General features: G+C 40.3%; 1 protein-coding gene across 5 annotated transcripts in view; it reads right to left on the bottom strand.

Annotated features, from left to right (window-relative positions):
* hdac5 (histone deacetylase 5) overlaps positions 1-15,185 on the bottom strand; it is a 142,176-nt gene that overhangs the window by 42,660 nt on the left and 84,331 nt on the right. For all 5 annotated transcript variants that reach the window (XM_036567377.1, XM_036567374.1, XM_036567375.1 and 2 more), the window contains 5 exons: positions 9,771-10,078; positions 8,075-8,219; positions 5,729-5,834; positions 4,833-4,966; positions 1,447-1,578 (listed from right to left, as the gene is read on the bottom strand). In XM_036567377.1, the coding sequence (XP_036423270.1) occupies positions 1,447-1,578; positions 4,833-4,966; positions 5,729-5,834; positions 8,075-8,219; positions 9,771-10,078 (825 nt within the window). The remainder of the gene's footprint in view (positions 1-1,446; positions 1,579-4,832; positions 4,967-5,728; positions 5,835-8,074; positions 8,220-9,770; positions 10,079-15,185) is intronic.

The raw sequence follows: 15,185 nt of genomic DNA, 5'->3' as shown, positions 1-15,185 counted from the left end.
TGCTCCTGCAGGCCACCATTAAAGCTACCCCCTCTTAAAGAGCTATTCTTAGCCTCTCTGAGCTCAGGCGTCCGCATTAACGATGAACCGGATGGGGTCAGGGCCGTGTCAACAGCAGGACCTACTCTCCACTCACCACTCACTGCTCGCTATTCACGCACGCTGCAGTAGTGACACACACAGATAATGTGCAAGTTATTCATTACAACCAGCCTGCTAGTGTGAGCTATGGTGTGGTATTTAATAACTCAGCTGAGGTTTCTTTCACAGTGAGGGCCAGTTTATATTACATTAGGAGATTTATAAGAAATATGTAATTATATAAAAAGCATCTACACTGCCAAGCTGGTGTGGTAAGATAAGTTTTACCAACATGCTCTGGCTAGACATTTCTAAATTAGGGGCCAACTGATATATCGACTGATTTTGATGACCCATAATTTTATCAGTATCTGATATCACAGATAATAGTAACTTTGTTGCCATCACCAGGATTAAACCAACAATTTCCCACTGATAGGGCGAAATTTTAGATAGCTGTGCCACTTGAGGACAGAATATCACAGCAACACAGGCTGAACACCATTATTTGAACATGAAACACCATCATGGTTAGAATAAAAAAAAAAAGTTAGACAGATCCAAATCTACCCTTTAGCAAGAGACTTACATCTTATAACTACCCATAAAACTACACTTTTATGAAAAGAAATAATGAAAAATTACCCAAACACACAAATAATTCCGAGCCTCCACTCCCACTGTTAGGACTTCTATATTATTTAAGACCGTGAGTTTTAGCTATTTATTTGAGTTTTAGAAATTGAAGCAACTGAGAGCTGACAGCCTTACAGTCAAACAGAACTTGTTTAACTAAAACTATTGGGGTATATAAAAACATAAAATAGAAATATAAAATGACACCACCTTTTATTACCACTTAGTGGATTGTTTAGTCCAAAACTAGGCCTTAAAATAGCCTAAAAAGAATTGAACCGTTTTCCTGTAGGAATAAAATGTGTGCAAATTAGCTTCTGAACAGCACCCGAAATAGTGGAAACTTCGAGGAGGTGCTTCTAATGCTCACAAATGAATTACTGAGTAGAGCTGTGATTTGTACACATTCATTCATCTTCAAATGGCAATGACTAAAGCAATAATTTTAAGGCAAGAATTAAATGTCTGCAATTTCCCCCGTACCCCAAATGTAGTCAGTCAACCAACACTAAAGTAGCGAACAAGTAATGGAAGCTTATACCAATTATCATTGTGATGATTTAGCCACTTACTGTGCAAAGTGCTAACCTGGGGTCTATTAAGATTCCATTACTTGTAAGTTAGCTCCAGTTCAAAAGTCTGATCAACTACACTTGATGTAAGGGGAAAACTGCAAATCTGATGTTTTGTTAATAGATTTATTTAACACTGAACCCATTTGTGTGTTACCTGAGATCTCGATGGCTCTCTTCTTAAAGGTGCTGATCACAGTGCCGTCTTTGCGGCGGAGCAAAGGGCTGCTCCTTCTTTCAGCCACCTTCTGCTTTAATCGGGAGCGCACCTTCAGATTGGGCTCGGAGGCTGAGAGAGAGCAAGCGAGAGAGAGATAGAGAGAGAGAGAGAGAGAGAGAAATCAACACAGAGAGAAGTTAGTGATGAAACCAGCACACAAGCTAACAGACTAATCAGTTCAGTGCATCAGCACCATGGACAGCTACTATGAATTTAATATACAAATACACAAACTAATGGTTTAACCAGAATTTCAGTTTGGGTGGAGGGCCTAGTTACAGACTTGTGGGGGTGGCAGCTAGGAAGCATTATGTCCCATTGCCATATTGAGTTTGACAACCACCAATTAGCCTACTTCACTGCAGCTTCCAGTAACACTATACTAATTAACACTATACTAATAACTGACAAAATAATATATAATATATTATATTAACTGACAGAACACCGCATCCGGTCTCGGTTAATAACTAATACGCACAGATGTTTGGGACGAAAGGCTTAAGACTGCGACCTTCTCATCATTTTGTTAACAATATTCAACTTTTATTTACTACTTTACCACTCACCTAGCTTGCTTGCTAAGTAAGTAGTAGGCTACACTAGCTACAAGCACAGCTCAGCTACGTTCCAAGAACCTGCAGAATCAGCTGAGCAGGCTAATGTAAAAATAGTAAAAAATGTAAGTAGCAAAAATAAACAAGACACTTTCATACATGGCATCGGAGGACTTTTTTTGAGCACTCAGAGATCTGGGCCTAGCTTCCAAGTGAGGTGGCCTTGCCTCCCCCCCCCAAGCCCCCCCATAGCTACAGCCCTGACACAAACACAGGCACATACAGGTTGCTATTTGCTATTTTTAGCACTGTGCGCAGATGTGGGAGAAGATAAGTCAAATTAAACTAATGGTACTAAAAGGGGATTTAGCTGATAAGAAGAAAAATAGAAATTGGGGCAATTATGCAAAAGCAGTGTCTGTGTGTGTGTTTGTTTTATGGGTCTGTCTGTGCGTCAGAGCCTGAGTGTCTATATGGAGCGCAATGGACTTTGGGCCTAATGCTATCAGTGGCTTTAGTATGGGTTTAATTTGATTAAAATAAAAAGTGTTCGAGGTGAGGGATCGGGCTGCAAATGAGAAACACACGCGATGAAGGCAGATTATGTAAGGGGCTTGGAGCTGTGTGTTAGTGGAACAGGAGGAGAGTGTAGTAAGTCTACGCTTAAGAGGTTTACTCCAATTTCAGCCTGAAACCTGAAGCCAGCACACGCAGAACACACTCACTAAGACTGCACAATATATTGGGAAATTATTATCATCGGGATTTTGACCTTTGCAATACAGACTGTGCAGGGTACCGCAACATGCAAATGCGCAGGTTGACGGTTTTGTATTGTGTTCTATAACATTATTGCTTGACTAATGCTTTTTCATAGTGAAATAAATGCTTTTTTAATAATGACTAATATCTTTTCATAGCGAATAAAATACAGTTTTAATATCCTGTTTTATTTATGCTTCTAAATGAAACGTCTACTCAAAAAAGCTGCAAGGTAATAAAGAAAATACAGTTTACTTGTTGACAACATCTGCTTTCATTAAGACAAAACTAAGCCCACAATATATTAAAATAGTTTACATAAAATAAACTTTCTATACTGATTAAGGCAGGTTACATTATGTGCCATGAAGCCCAATGTCCTCAAAACGGAGTTGCTCATCTAAGATAATGAATCCTATAATGTTTTAGCTGCTGCTTGTGAATTGTTTCATCATTTCAAAGCCCATACAGATGGCGGTGGCCTGCTAGCATGGACTTTCCTTTCTGTTTCTACTGTTTTGCTATATTTTGTGGGATGCCGTGTTTTCAAGTGGTAACAAACCTTTAAAGGAGAAGTTCATGAGCCCTCACCTGATTCATGAACAATATTCTAAATCTCTCGTCTACTGTCCCTCACAGAAACTGTGAAATAGTTCCAAACAGCCCTCTTTTGTTTCACTGTTGATCTGCTGCAGCTCAAGCTGTTTAAATGCATCTGCACTGACTGGTGGAGGAAAGCGAAGAAAAGAAATAGCATTTTCAATCATGGTTTCTCCTTTTCGTTATCATTCAAATAACTGGTTAAGTGTTAAAATTTGACTTTTTTTGTAGCTTTTCTTTTTTTTTCCAAAAACCGAAAGAGACCCTTTTCAGCCGAAATGTTTCAGTTGCTGAGATTTTCGTGGATCCCTGCATTTTTAATACACTGGCAGTCAAAAAGAAGGCAGATAAAGTTCCATGCAAAAGTCAGAGACCAGTCAAAATGGGCATTACAGGAAAAAAGCATAAAGCATATTTATCAGAAAATTACACAGAAGTCTCAACAGCTATATATTAGTATTTTGTTTATCCACTCTTTGCCTTTATTACAGCTTCCCTTTCTTTCAGGAGACTTGCTCTTAATTTTTTAAATACATCTGTAGGGATATTTTTCCACACATCCAAAGCTGAGTTGAAATACAGTAGTATTTTATCAATACTGTGCAGCTCTAACGCCCAGGAGACTACAGAGAATACATAGTGTGTGTTCTGCTGAAGTAAATGGAGCTGATACGAGTGATAGCTGAAGAGCAGATAGCTTGTGTGTGTACATGCTGCATGTGTGGGAACATACGTAGATAATGTGTGGGTGTGTTTGAGTACAGCTGATAGCTATTTGAGAGGAAAAAACATGACCACTAGGAGTGTGTGTGTGTGCGTGTGTGTGTTTGTGTGGGTCGGCTGCTGCTCTGATGACTCATTCTGACTCACACCTGTAGACGCCCCACAGGAGCAAAGCAAGTTAACATCCATGAAAACGCACAACACAGAGCAGTAGTGCTTTCAGCAAAACACCACCAAACCACCATGTACCATAAAACATCATACTCCCACGAATGAACCAAAACATATTATGGCAATGGAGGGATGCTTTATCAAACAAGTTACAACTCTGCCAACCAATGCACAGGATCATCGCAAACACATTTGCCATTCGAAGACCTGCATTTGAAATGAATAGTCTCTGAATATCCCATTGAGAAATGATTTTATATTGTTATGAATAAAAAACAAAAAATCAGGTTTTACATTCGTTTCTGCACTCATGTTCAAAGGTTTAGAATCACTTGTCAGATTAAGAATTGCTGTTATTTTATTAAACAACTCAATTCAATAATTTATACAGTGCAGATTGAAACAAGCTAGACACCTGAAGCTATTTTAAGATGTTTTATGTAATATAATAGCACAACAGCACACACAGACACAGACTCACACACTAGAAGCACAGTCAGCCGTACTCACCAGTCTTGCGGAGAGGGAAGTCGTCTTTGCCCTCATAGGCCCCCAGCAGTGGGGGCAGTTTGTAAGACGGTGGGGTGCCTGGGGTGTTGCTCTGTGGAGGGGAACTCTGGTCTAGAGATGTGTGGTGGGCACCCCTACACACACAAACACACACACAGATTTGCTTTTATATCATGTGTGTGCACCTATATGGTAAGTGGAGCTGATAAAATGGACAAAGAGTGTGGAAACAAGACGGTGGTTTTAATGTTACGGCTGATCGCACTGCAATAGATAGTATCTTTTCAAGTAAAATTATCTTAAATATAGTCGATATATCCAATATTTCTCCTGTTGATATTGTTGTAAGCTTATTTTAAGATTATTTAACTTATTTCCAAACATTTTTTTTACTTGTTTTAAGTAAAATTATCTCACTATATAGGCAGATAATTTTGCTTGATTTAAGAAATGTGCTTGAAACAAGCAAAATTATCTCCTAACAAGGGCTTTTTTACAGGTTACCCTGTTTTTCACTGATTTCCCACATAGTGAGGGCATTTTTATCCAGAAAACAAATTAACACAAAAAGCATACACTGTTCTGCCTCAACCACCACTCTGCAACAAACACAAACATGTACAACCAGAAAATGCATTAGCCATCACTAACATTAATACAATACAGTTTAAAACCAACCAGCTGACACTCCCACCAGCCCGAGGCACGTACTTTGGATGTAATGAGAACGGAACAAAACATGATCCTATTTCTAAGACTCTGATTATGCTTAACAAAGGGCTGAAAAACAATATGCAGAGAAGAATTTCCGTTCATACAGCTCCCTAATCCCTGACTAGCCTTATTCTAGGCTTTACTCAGACAGGGCGATAAGGGGTGTGGAATGTGCCACTCACCAGCACTTCTGGGGGAAGGAATGGTTGAGTCCGCCAGAGGGGGGTTCCTTTTTGCTCAGCAGGAACTCCTGGAGCTTTAGTTTGACCTCAGTGCTGGCGATGGCACCTGGCAGAGTGGACACAGACAGAGAGTGTCTCCAAAACATACATAAACAACTTTGCAACAGTACTCATGGTCTGAACTATGAAATTTGTCCATAGTTTTGTCCATTGTTATAGATAATAGTATGTCATATAGTGTCAGAAATAAGATGAGCAAGTCTATTTAAGATGACTTAACAAAGCATGATGAGGCAAGAGACTTGCATGAGGCAAACTGGTGAGATACAAACTTCCATTACTCCTTGGCTATTAGCCTCACAGTTCCAGTGCAAAACTAAAGCAAAACTTCAGACACCAAATATGCTTGGATGGACAACCACATCTGGGGTAAAGAGAAAAGTGCGCAAATTTGCTCACTGAAACATCGCTTTAATATGTGCAGCTCATTTTCCACTGAAATCAGTTTTTATTCGCGCGTGAAGTTTTATTTGAAAGGTCTGAAGTTTGTGTCTTCATTCCTCAGAAGGAACGTGTCTGCGTTATCCATTCCAAACAGCAGGTTAGCTGAGCTAATGGTGCACTTCTTGGCCATGAACTGCACACCCCCAGCTCATTCATAATCCACTGAGTGGATTACGTCATGCGCGATGGTCACACAGCTGTTGAATTCATCTAGAGTGTGAAAGCATTTGTTCCTGAAACATCTCTTAATGTAAAACCATAATTTGATTTACCGCGCTGACGTACTGCTGCCTATTCATAGCCAGAACGCTCCGGCTCCGCTTCCATTATGCAACCTTCTGCTGGTTTTTTAGTGATTAGATTCTTAATGGAGAAAAGCATTAGGACAGAACAGGGCTCTGGGGGAGGAACGCCACTTAGAAACAATATTACTAAAAGTAAGACTTAGGGGTGCTAAGAGTAGTACAAGTTAATGAAATTATGAAGAGTGTTGTGTTAATTATGAAATGTATGAGTAGCCAAACTGGGATTGTAAAGAGTAAGATTAGTAGGATTTGGCTTAGTAAGACTAACAGTCTCTATGTGCAGCAGGCAACTCCTGTTGACTCAACATCAACATCTCAACAGTTTTCGCCCACATAGTCCAAGACATGTCTGGTGCCTGAAGTTCTTTAGTTCTTTAGTTTTGAAGCTGGAGCTTTGAGGCTAACATTGCCACCAAGTAATGGAAGCTTATGGGGCAAAACACATATCTGCTGGTTGAGTTCAAAACATTCTTAATTGCCACTGGTTTCACTTACAGACAGTGATTAAAAATCAGTTAAGCTGGAACTTGAAACAGGCATTTTGCAACCAAATAAACACAGCAGTCACAAATACAACATGACTGCAGAATATTTTGCTGAGCCAAATAACTAAAGTACGGAGCCCCGCTGGTGACAAACTGTATACATAAAAATAATGCGTGGCCATGACTTAGTAAGTCATGGGAACAAGATAACTATGTCGTGGCCACAACTTAGTAAGGAGAGGGCATGAGATCCTAACGCGTGGCTACGACTTAGTAAGGCATGATCTCGTCCCCATGCCTTACTAAGTCGTGGCCTTGACAAAAGGATCTCATTCCCATGCCTTACTAAGTCGTGGCCACGCATTAGGATCTCATTCCCATGTATTAATATGGCCACACATTGTTTTTATTTATATGAGATGTCACCAGCAGGACTGTTGTACGAAAGCACAACAACTATAAAATCAATTTTTCACCAAAACATTGCTTTAATACTGAATGTGAGAGGACAGGACTAGTCATGAGAGGACAGGACTAGCAGACTGTGGAAGGACACTAGTCATACACAAGTAAAGGTACTGTGTGTTTGGGTTGCTGCGTTGTCTATGAGCTAATAACACCAAGCCTACAGCTGAAAATTAGCCAGCAGGCTAACACTGGCACATTAATGGGAATAGTGGGCCGATGCTGATATCGATGTTGATGTTGATACATAAACATTTATAAAATGCAGAAATAGGGAATGTATCTACCTAGAATAGCACTGCAGAGAAATATAACATATTTCTATAAAGCTACAAATAAAGTACAATGAATAAAACGCACATATTTTACTGCAATAACGCAGCATCTCCAAACGTTCTGTCCTCTGTACAACAAATAAGGCACCAAATATTGGTTTGAAATCTAAAAGCAAATATCTGCTGATAGTAATATGATTCTAATATCATTGGGCACCCCTAAACATTATGTTGATAAATGTGCATCCCCATGTGTCCTTGTATACTAGGGTTGCTATATATAGATGCTTTGGGTGCGAGTGTCTTGCATACTCTCTTTGCCTTTCTCCTTGTTGCGAAGCATGATGAGCTGCTGCTCCAGCCTCTGTTTCTCCAGCTCTTCGTGCCTCTGCTGCTCCAGTTTCCTCTTCTGCTCCAGCTCTTGCTGACGCTTTACTGCCAACAGCTCCTGCTGCTGCTGCACACACACACACAGCCAGGAGGCAAAGGTAAAGAGGTCAAACAGAGCACATATCAACTACGTCATAACCCCCGCAACACACACAACACGTCAACCCAAACTGCATACGCCAAAGACCTGTACACACACACACACACACACACTCACACACACAAACATAACCAGTTCAAACCTGATCACACGCTCTATCATTCCCTTCTGTGCCTCTCTCTCCCTCTAAAGCATCCATCCACCCACTAGACCTGCACGATAACTAATTTTTCTTTACCAACATAGATCATAAATACCTAGCTCATGTTATTTATTGAGGATGTGCATTTTGACTAAATCTGACATTCAAGTATCCATAAGAGTTGTATGGATACAGTGGAGGAGGAAAAAACAATGGCATAAAAAAACTGTGGCTTACTTTTTTAGGTAACAGCACTGGTGTCGCAAACAATTTAGCAGCATAGCTGAGGGAGATCGGTAGGTTTTCGTGTCGGATGAGCAATATAATGGAGACTGCCTCAAATTAATTAATAAGCTAAAAGTACAGCTAACTGCTAACACTGGATGCTGATGGAGACCTGTTGCCTATTACAGGTGTGCTGTGGACGATGTGCCAACATGTTTGTTTGTCAGATATATTTTCACCATTTCTGGACTGAATGTCAGCCTAGCCTATTTGGCAATAAAGCAGCTTTCTGAGACACATCAACATGTCCTTGGCAACACACTCACATTCAGGCACTCACATTTCAAGGTGGTAAAGTATAACAAAACACACTCACAAGAAAAACTTTCACTATTTACAGTAAAACAAAATCGGTGTCTCACTGAACTGTTGGTCTGAATATTTCCTCTGTCGTTCTGCAATGAAACACAACGAATATCTAAACAGTGATTTCAGTACTCGGAATACCGGCACCTTAAACGGATAACCAAGTACTTGTGTACCTGTGCACCGACAGATGACATATCAATGACTGTCTGTTAGTGGTCAGGATGCTAACAGCATGTATTAAACAATTTAGTGATTGGTTTAAGGGCTCATTTGCATATTGCATCCAATTGTTGTGATATCAGTATTGCGTAGGCCAATATTATGATAACAATGCTGTTCTCTTATGTGACCGAGTCTCCAGGTCTGGCCCATTCACACTGGTCTGGAATGTTCTTACTCATTTACACTGTCCTAATATACTGTACTCCATTCACAATGTTCTACAACAGAGGTCTTCAAACATGGACCTTGAATCCAGCTACCAATCCTGGATTTCATAATCACTGGTAGGAATGACACTATGAGGCGAATAAGTTACATCAACAGTTCAGTTTACCCGTGACTACAAAATTCAAGACTGGATTCAAGGCCCAAAATTGAAGAGCACCATTCTAGAACGTTCTTCCCTATTCACACAGTTTAAGTCTGTTCTTTGCCCATTCGATCTGGTTTATTTGGGTTGTTGGAACAGTACAAAGCCAACTGCCAACATTAAAATGTTGGTGCTTGTTGAGGAATGGTAAATCAGTGTGCTATGGCCTTAACACCCCCCACGCGTGTACCTTGAGGTGCTCTTGCAGCTGGGCCTCATGTTGGCGGGTAAGGACCTCATGCTGCTTCTGGAACTCGGCGAAGAGCAGCTGCTTCTGAAGCTCCTGCTGCTGCTTTAACAGCAGCAGCTCATGCTGGAGCTGCTGTTCCCTCAGCGCCGGGTCCATACCGCTGAGAGCGCTCAGACGAGGGTCTGCCCGCAGCTCTGTCCGCAAATCCACCGGCCCTCCTCCTCCTCCACCACCTCCACCCTGCTCGCCACCTCCTCCCCCGACTGGACTCTGCATGCCAGAGGACAGTGAGCTCTTGACCTCCACCGCTATAAAAGAAAGAAATAAAGGTCATAAGTTATCACATAATCGCACAACAGTCTGTGAGAGGCTATTTCAACTTTATTACTCAGAAGTGCACAGCATTTCATATTGGCATTGGGGTGGCCTTTGTCATGTAGGAAAACTGTCATGTAACTCAACTGTAACTAAGAGTTGTTTGCATTTGGATGGTCAATGGAAACCGGCAAAATTTTCATGTGAACAATTTGTATGCCAGCTGGTATTGACTAATCAGATTGTTTACCTCAACAACAACAAAAAGACTTTGCACACTGAAAATATACGTGGTATCGGGGACAGCTTTAATTGGGCCTCACTGGATCATGTTTTGAGGCCAAAATTGACCTGAATTTATCAGAATATTGTCTGAAAGTGACCTAAACTGATTTTTTTTTCACCTATAATATAAAATGATCTGCTGTAACAAATAATCACCTGTGCAAAATTAATTTCAAATCCTTCTTTAATGAACTCATTCATCAAATAATGCTTTTGAACAGCATCTCAAACGTTTTTAGTCTGGATAAACCTTGTATATTTCACTATTATTATGTGTGCAGGAGGATGTTTCTCTCATCTATTTAACCTTTCTCTATGTACAACATGTCACTTATAACCTATTAAACATATAAAAATAGCTTTAGCCAAACAAATGAAACACTGTTTTGGTTGCACCTGAATCGATTTGCTGCTTATACAAAGCGCAGGCCTCATGGGCCTTGGTGCAGACTGGGTGACTCCAGTGCCAGATTAAAAACTAAATGCAGAAATGCAGTTTATACATGAGTAAACCTGAGTTTACAACTTGCCAGAGTTTATCACTTGTAATTGCGACTTTGCCAGTGACTTGCACCGAAATTTCTTAGAACCATCCAAAGGTACCAAAAAGCACATATTTGACTGTACCCATCATTGTATGCAAGGTTTTGACACAAGAAATAAAATCAATTTGAACAGCCATGAAAATTAGGTTTCACGTGAGCATAACAAAGAACTACTAGGTCAACTTACGTTGTTAGTTAGGTTACTATGTGCAAACTAAGCCAGTCTTTCTAGTCACAGTACACAGGCTACTATACAGAGACTAGACCACACCACTGTTTTCATGGCTTTAAAACAGGAATCGACTTGCTTGCCTAGAGCAAGTTACGTAAGAAAAAGGCTATTGCTAGCAAGAGTGTGACAGGAGGCATTCCGGATTGCATGTACAGCATTTTCGCCAACACCGGGATGACATTTGCCTGTGTCGGCCCACGTTACTGTAACAACGTCTAACTTTCAAATGTCGTAATGTTAACGGATGCCCCCTCGCACTGAGGGTCTGTGAACTCTTTCGTGCTCTGCAGCTTCGACTCTGATCTAGGACCGGTATCAGAATCATTACCCCAGGCATTACAAAAGAATTAGACAGTGTTATAATGGCATTGAACAGAAGTATCGTCCAGGGGAAAAGAGCTCAGGCTAGGGGTGGGCAAAGTGGACGAAATATATCAGAATATTTGAGGACACTTTCATGAAGCACAATATGTATATCACACGATCTCATTTCTGAGTTTTGACAAGTTGTAATAAACACAGTTCATCAGCAGTTCCATATATAAATGTGTTTAAATAACAAATAGACTCTAGTAAGCCTCTTTAAGTGTCTTTAAGTACTGGCGATACCTCATGATATACTGAGAAATTGGTGGAAATGATATACTGTCCTATCTTCTACACCTAGCTTAGGAATGGTTGCTCTTTCTCAGTCTCCCTTTCTCTCTCCCTCAGTCACGTCCACAGTAGCCAGTGGTCAGAGAGCTGAGCCGGCCCAGACAGTGTTGGCAGGCACCTCTAGCTGGCACTGATGGCACTGGAAATGACCTGGCAGCCACCACGCTGCTCCTTTCATCTGTTTCTTATATGAAAAAGGAAAATTATAATACATTATAATGAGTAGTTCTATGTATGCGCAAACCAGTCCTGTTTGTTTAGCCTTTCTTTAACCCACAGGGATCTGCTGATCTACTGTCCTATATGTTAGGTACTACACATTATATATTATCTATTAGGATCCAAAGGTCAACACAATCAACTGATAAATTTCCTTATCTAGAGCACACACACATTTTATACCTAGTACAACTGGCACTGAAATTATTTAACGCCATCTGAATTAGTAGTGCGTGCTATATGAACCGGTCAAAATTGTTCCTTATGTAACTGTTATACTGGTACGCCACAAATAAGCAAAAATAATGCAGCATACAAACAAACCAAACAGCACATGGGAAGCACATACGAGACAAATGACTTCAGAAATTTGACGAAGCTGAAGTTGGCTTCTTATTTGAATTTCCTGTTCCACCTTAAACGATGCAGCAATTACAGGTTCTGATGTACAGGTCCCAGAATGTAACTGCTGTTCCATTTAATGTGGAAGCCAACGTCAGGCTTGTAGAAATTCAGACGTGGCACAATATGTAGCACCGTTTTGCCAGGCCTGCGGGGCTAGTGTTGGAAAGCAATACTGTTCCGCTTTGTTTTTACCATTTTGCACAATGAAAATATTTCAGATTTACGCTGGTTGTTAAAAGTGCTTCGTATTAAAAAGTGAAGATTTCCCAGAATTACAGAATTATCAGCAAAAATAGATACTTAAGCATCTAAAGTCAGTTTTTTTTGTAAAAATATTGATATACACTGAAGCCGTCTGAAATTTTAATTATACCATGATTTACATTTTTGACCACTGAGCCCACTTCTAATCTAATTTTTAAAATATCCTATATGTGCATACATGTTTATCTATTTTTCTTTAGTCTTTATCAGCCTATATAACCTGTCTTTGTGTGATCACTCACCAGAATATCGCTGCTGTCGGAAGAAAACCTCGTATCTCCATTTTTTGTCGTTTTTCAGTAATTTGAAAATACCCTTTATATTGTGTGTACATTTCATGATGAATGGACCAACAGAAATGGCACAAAATGACAAAATGAAAAGTCTGGTTCCACTGACTTACATTAAAAGTAAAGTAGGTTTTTTTCCTTCTCCTGTAACGTTACCATTTTGGAGATGTGAGGTTTTGTTCCAACAACAACGATATATTCCTTGTGTCTGAAAATATTCTAGGCTAATAAATGACTTCTGATTGGTTATTTTTTCATTATTTTAAAAGCATTTCCAGGGAGTTCCAGCCAATATCAATACCAACCCATTTTTTTTTTCTTTAAGAACTATAAAGCTTTAAAATGACTATTTAACAGATTTTAAATCACTAATTTAAAAACTATTTTTAGTTGAAGCACTCTGCTAATGATGAACACCTAAAGGCTATCACACTCAAACTACCCGAACAATCTACTACCCCACAGTAAGAACTACACAGCTAACAACATGACATCACACAGTGTGAATGTGCGTGTATCAGGCTTCATTACAGGATTGGATTCATTCGTTCCCTCAGATACCCGATCCAGCATGTTCCACTTTCTACAACACTTCATTTAAATGATGTATTTGTTCTGACAAACAGACAAAAAAAGAGCTCCAAGTCAACCACTAAGTCTCTGTGCAGTAACCCATTAGCACTCTGCCCCATTTGGCTGCGGTGTCTCCCTGCCCCAGTGTGAATTAGTGCCTCTGTAACTGCTGACCACTGCACTGCTTTCTTCCACGACACAGGCTGCGTCAGCTTTCCAAGAAAACTGACCTACTGCCACATCTGGCGGTTTCTTACACCCCACGCAGCATCCTCCATCCGCTCTTCTTTCCCTTCGTTTTCAATCTGTCCAGTCTCATCACTCTGCATCTGTCTACTCTCATCACTCTGCCTGTTTTTTTTGTGATAGTATAAACTGAGCAGAAAAAAACAAGCTCAAAAGACACTCTGAGATAAATGAGACGAAGACAGGCTGGGACACGGTTCAATCAAAACCCCTCAGACTAATGTCTCGCGCACTCAATAACCTGCAAGCAAGCAATTTAGCTCAGAACACAGCATCAGCCGTTCCAACACAATCGGTTATGTCAGAGCCTTTTACGGCACTTCCTGTTGAAGACAGTCTACCCGCATAGCGAGATAAGACCTAAGAATCTATCAATGTAAAAATTGGCGCATCTCTACAGTAAAACAAAAAAGAAAATGAAAAAAAAGGCTGGGATTGAAGTCACAGTGTTCTCTGGCAATAACAAAACACAATAGTATGCTGTATTTTTTAGGGCTGTCAAACAAATAACTAATCAAGATTAATCACATTATTTTGTGTTGTTGTTTTCATTTGTTTGCTCATTGGTTTATCCATAGTTCTGTCACAAGCACTGTCCAGTGTGTCTGCTGAAGATGCTGAAGGCATCACTTCAAAAGCCATTTAAAGGCTGTAGTTGAACAAGCTGTGGCTGAAGGAGTAGAGCTTCAGCCTGGACCACTATGGATAGTTCTGAGGGTCAAACTTGGAAAGTGTGTTAAAAAGGGGGGCAAAGCAAGCAGAGGTATTCTAAAGGTGTGGATCCATATCACTTTTTTGTCTTGGAGGTAGAAAAGAAGACATCTGAATTTGATTAACAGTTACTGTTGCATGCAAAATCTTGTTTTGTGGAAAGAAAAACACTGTCCTGTGCTTCCTTCGCACTGAGTGTGCTGTTAGTTAAGTTAGGTAAGCTATTAACATTAGCTAGTACATACCATTCTGTTACATGTGTTAAGAATTAACAGTTGTGCTTTCTCCTGAAACTTCAGCTAAACTCCACGCTCTTGCCACTGGCTTAGACATGCATGGCATGGCATTCGAATGATGACCTACGTCATTAAATATTTTGTCTCTGGAATTGATCTTTAAGCCAAAAGAGTAGCCTATGCAATAGGAGAAGACTGGTAAGTTATCCAGTTAAGTTATCCAGTAATCCAACGGACAAATCTAAGCAGTGTTCAAATTCAAGCAGTGCAGCTACATTCTGTTACATGTCATAGTCATATCACACAAGCTCAGGGATGTGCGCTCATGCTCTTCTGCAGTCTGCGGGGGTCTCAGGTGTGAGGCAAAGCAGCTAAGAACAGCAACCCCCTCCAAACCAGCAGTGCCACTGAGAACACATTAACCCAGCCGTCACTCA

This window comes from Colossoma macropomum, unplaced genomic scaffold (genome assembly GCF_904425465.1).
Source record: "Colossoma macropomum unplaced genomic scaffold, Colossoma_macropomum, whole genome shotgun sequence".
NCBI classification, from domain to species: domain Eukaryota; kingdom Metazoa; phylum Chordata; class Actinopteri; order Characiformes; family Serrasalmidae; genus Colossoma; species Colossoma macropomum.
Note: the sequence above shows the minus strand (reverse complement) of the source record. Positions and strands in the feature narration are given on the sequence as shown.